This window comes from Carassius auratus, unplaced genomic scaffold (assembly GCF_003368295.1).
Source record: "Carassius auratus strain Wakin unplaced genomic scaffold, ASM336829v1 scaf_tig00215586, whole genome shotgun sequence".
NCBI lineage: Eukaryota > Metazoa > Chordata > Actinopteri > Cypriniformes > Cyprinidae > Carassius > Carassius auratus.
The window spans coordinates 251379-256253 of record NW_020528152.1 but is presented as its reverse complement, the minus strand read 5'-3'; the positions used below and the strand labels follow the sequence as shown (position 1 = coordinate 256253).

Sequence of the window (4875 nt, the reverse complement as noted above, 5' to 3'; positions counted from 1 at the left end):
TCTGACCTAGGCGTGCCTGTCTCTCAACCTCTTCACTAACTGACTTTGTCATTATCTCTAAGATGAAATCATCAGTTATACTTGTATTGGTAAGGAGGGGTTTAAGGTCTCGCCTTACATGTGCATATTTCTCACTTATCCCCTGATACAGCGAGTGAAGAAATACCCCATGGACAAGTTTGTCGTCATATTGAAACTCTGAGCTACCTTGCTGAGAAGCAAACAATATTCTCTGTTTAAGCCCCATTAACCGGTACATGAACTGTTGTGGGCTTTCTCTGTCCTGTTATTATACCTTTATTTAACCAGGAGGTCCCATTGAGATTCAGAATCTCTTTTACAAGAGAGACCTGGCCAAGGTAGCAGCCAAATCACAACAAATGCATACATAACAAACACTAAAGTACATTTTAACAATAAAAGAAGTACAAAATATTAAAAATAAAAATATAAAACACAATGAGACTCTTAAGAAAAACAAGAACATGTCTCCATCACAACACTCTTTATAGTAGTTTTAAATTCATTTAAGGACATAAGGGTTTCTAACTTTAGCTCTTTTTGTAGATTATTCCACCCCCAAGGTGCTAAATAAGAAAAGGCAGTTTTTCCCAATTCGGTTGTAACTCGTGGCACATTAAAAAGCAAAAGTTGTTTGGTATTGCTAAGCTCCTGAAATAGCTCTGCACTACTCTTGTCTCGTAAGTGTGCTTTGAGGAAACGTTTAAGCTCAGCTACAGTTAACCCAACTTTGGTCGTCAGCATGTCTTTGAAAGTACCAGGCTTAATTATCTTTAGAACAGTACGAATTACTTCTGCCTCAGAGAAATTCTCAGATATCCCTTCATCAATCTGCCTACACAGTGAGCTATAGCTAACATCAGAATCTGAGTCAGAAATCTGGCCACTGTATATCTTGAATTCTCTTCGAGGCAGTAAAGCAGCAACATCTGTCAGCTTTATCACATCAGTTACCTGGCTGGCTACAACTGATAATTTGTCTGCCTTAACATTCACAACTGAAGGTGCCACTAATGATTCAGTCTCTGCCAGTAACTCACGTTGCTCTTCTGCAGCCGCTGGAGGTTGTTGCAGTTCAGTGATGAGATCGTTGAAGACTAGCAGGCGGGTCATGCCTTGGTCCTCTTGACTTGCCAACTCGTTACCTTTTAAAAAGTCCACGATGAAGTCATAGAGTTCCACCTCCGTTGCATCATCCCCTGGTAGATCTTCCCCCACCTCATCCTTGATGGAGGCTGCCAGCTTGTGGAGTACATCTGTCTTGGCGGAGCTGATCAGCTGATGAAGCTGCCTCTGGATTCCCCTACGCAGTTCTTGTAGCGCAGACATCTCTTCCCCTCAGGAATCGCTGGTGTAGCACGTTGGTCCAGGAACTTGATGTCAGGTTCATTTATTGGTGATTAGCTGCCATCAGGACAAGGCGCTAATCCCGGACGAGCCCCCAAAATTGTTGCCCCCCTGGCCTGGTGAGTGTCAGGGGGGATGATTGTGATTTTAAATCCTGTATATAGAAACAATGAGACGAAAACTTTAGCTTCTGTTCAGCTCAACTGCAGTATTTATTCTGCTTCCACAAATGAAAAAATTATAATATTTGACTCCTTGAGATAATAAACAAAATGCTTTTTGTAGCATCAGGTATTTCACAATACTTTCAAGTATGTAAGATATCACAATATCTTCAGAAAATACCAAAATATACAATAGAATAATAATAACGGAAGCACAGTAAAATAAAACACCTTAATGTCCATACTTTTCATTGTGCTTCATTTAACATGAATTGTATATTGACCAGTTCAACAACAACATTTTTTTCTTATTCTCATTTGGTTCTTGTAATAAACATTAGTTCCGTCAATTTACCAACACAAATTACAACATTTGCATCACTCTTAAAATCAACTACTCTGTTTAAACACAGGAAAACATTTAACATGATGTGTTATACACACATTAGCACTAAATGCATTTTCAGATCAGTTAACAACACTAAACGAGACCATTCGCGTTTCTATTGTTTACTTGGTTACTCATAACAACGGGTCCGCTAGCTTAGTATGGCAGTGTATAGCTGAACATCATGATTTTACACATTATGGCAAAACTACTCAACTCTAAACATTGCACGTACTCACTTACCGATTCACAACACTCTTATCTCTTATACTGAGATACATGCATACCATTTTGAGGAACATTAACCCACCTGTATATAGAAACAATGAGACGAAAACTTTAGCTTCTGTTCAGCTCAACTGCAGTATTTATTCTGCAGCATTTGTCTCATAATGGTTTTAAGTTCCTCCCGGTGCTCAGCGCCATCTAGTGACCTCTATAAGTATCAACCCACCATAGTAACAAGTACAATACCATGAAATTGGCCTCTTCATACCTATTTAGTAAACATTATCACAAAAAAAAAAATATATATATATATATATATGGGTGTCTACTTTTCCCAGATTGTTCACCTCTTCGACAAATGGCTGTACAACAAAATGTACTAACTCAATTACCTTTATTTTTTTTATTTTTTTATTTCTTATGCCTAACTTTGAACACCCCTTTTAACCCTTTACATATGCTTTTTTAAAATGCTAATACAAAGGGGTATATACGCTTTGATCGGTGTAGGATGATGATGTAACTCAATACAACATCTGACTACATTAAAATCTTTTACCATTCTAAACGCAGATTTGTGGCCATTATTGGAACTGAAATGTTGAATAACCCTGAAACACACATGATCGTAGTCATGTGGTGAACCTGGCCGATCGTGAACAGCTGTGTCATCATCAGCACTCTGGAGAAACTGCAGGCTGAATCAGCCGGCTGCTCTCGAAACACTCTCGCGATACTTGATGCCACACATGACGGTCATATATATAATCACACACACAAACAAACGTAAAGAAGAATATAATTCATTTATCTGTACATGATTTATACATACATATTATGTACACAACCCAACCCCATTTATGCAAACCCAACCCAACCCAGTCCATTTAGTAAGGAATTTGCAGGCATATTTTTTTCTTTTATTCGCCATGTCTCTTCTTTCTTCCTCTTCCCCTTCTTCTTCTGCTTCTTTTTCTGTTCTGAATTTGCCGCGCTTGACTTCGAGGTGTAACCTTTATTATTACGGACTTTAAGCAACAGCTGCGAATGGAACGGCTACAGCGACCGGAAGTTTGCTGTCACAGCACCATAGCCAAGAACGCAAAAATCACTAAGCAACGGTAAACAGGACAGCGCAACGCGGCAATAATTCACTTATTGAGATACAAAAAATATATATATATTTACAAAAGCAAGAGAAGGATTGCTTTTGGCATTAAATGACAATCTTTTGTCAGAAGAGGAGTTTTTAATATTGTATGATGTAAATAAGTCTAAAAACCTAGATTTACCATGTAAGCAATACTTGCCTTTTAACCTTGATTACATGGAGGAAGATGAATGCTTAAATGAATTCCGTGTCAGAAAATGTGACCTACCAATTCTATTAGATTTTTTTTTTTAATGCATTTAGAAGACACTTTTATCCAAAGCGACTTACAGTGCATTCAAGCTATCATTTTTATTTTTTTACCTATCATGGTAAAATAAAATATTTTTTTAGTACTGATGTTCTCGGGATTCCCAATGAGATCGTTTGTGATCAGACAATCATAAACTGATGCAAATTACAGTATCATATGCCATAAAACATAACATTTATTTACCTACTCTCTCACGTTGTAGCGACTCCGGCAAATCAGCTGTTCTCCCATAGTAGACCGTTAAACTAGAACGTCACAAAGTAGCAGTTAAATTCGCGCATGCACAATATAACGCCAGAAAGGCATTGCCGTTCCACCAGATCCTGTTGCCTCTTTTACTGTCTATGGCTGTTGCTAAGTCCCTATTGTTCGGTCTGACACGGCGCCCAGTGACGGATGGTGTAGCAATATTGTTGTCTGGGTGGAAATCAGGAGAAATTTGGGAGAAAGGTCAGCCCGGGATATTTTCGGGAGGGGTTTTGAAATTCGGGAGTCTCCCGGAAAAATCGGGAGGGTTGGCATGTATGGCATATTGTGGTGTATACAAACAATGAAATAGATTATGGCCAGGGACAAAACCAGCCCGCACAGTCGTCTCTCCATAGTTGTGTTGTCTCCGTGTTGTTTGCTGGCTTTTCCTCTTACGTTGGAATTTTCCCGCATGTAAATTCTGACCAATCGAAAAGCAGTTTAGGAAATACGTCATGGCCAATGAGTGCTGTAGATGTTGTCATGTGACTGCATTTTGGTTCGTTTCAACTGGTACGGACCAAAGCAATCGGTATGGTGTGAAATGTAACCAAAAAAGCTGAAAAATGCTACAATGTATAATTGTTTGCCCTTGGTTCGGAACAAATGAATCGAACTAGAGATGTGAAAGCACCCCTAGAATGTAGTTTAACCCCTTACTAGTAACCCCCCTTTTTTGGCATGGAGACAGAAATGACATACCCAAAATAAAAAGGTTTCTGCTCATGATTCTTTCTGACTAGATACATATTCAACATATGTTCACAAAGCTGACACTTTAAAGTTTACTGTTCAGGAATCAGAATCACTCAGACTGTTATGATAATAGAGATATATAAGCTCAAACATAAAAACAAAAATAAAAATATAAAAAACATATGTTTTAAATGTATTTAAAAAAATGTTGATGTAGGAAATGAGTTTGAAAACACAGTGTAGCTAAGGCCACAAGTCTTCCAAGACTTCATAAAAAATTTCATAATCGAATCTGTAAAACTGTGAATTTTATGAAATATTTTCTAAGGCCATGTCATGTGTGTTTTTAGAGAAGGCT

The 4875-nt window shown here is 38.1% G+C and overlaps 1 protein-coding gene across 1 annotated transcript; it reads right to left on the bottom strand.

Annotated features, from left to right (window-relative positions):
- Positions 1-286: 286 nt before the first annotated feature.
- Positions 287-2375, bottom strand: LOC113095062 (uncharacterized). Its single transcript, XM_026260673.1, has 2 exons — positions 2164-2375; positions 287-1522 (listed from the first exon to the last, which is right to left on the bottom strand). The coding sequence occupies exon 2, from the start codon at positions 1348-1350 to the stop codon at positions 469-471; it is 882 nt and encodes a 293-aa protein (XP_026116458.1). The 5' UTR covers positions 1351-1522; positions 2164-2375; the 3' UTR covers positions 287-468.
- Positions 2376-4875: the final 2500 nt, after the last annotated feature.

Bases quoted from the DNA above. Each gene is read 5' to 3' on its own strand.
- LOC113095062 (XM_026260673.1), bottom strand. From the start codon at position 1,350: ATGTCTGCGCTACAAGAACTGCGTAGGGGAATCCAGAGGCAGCTTCAT.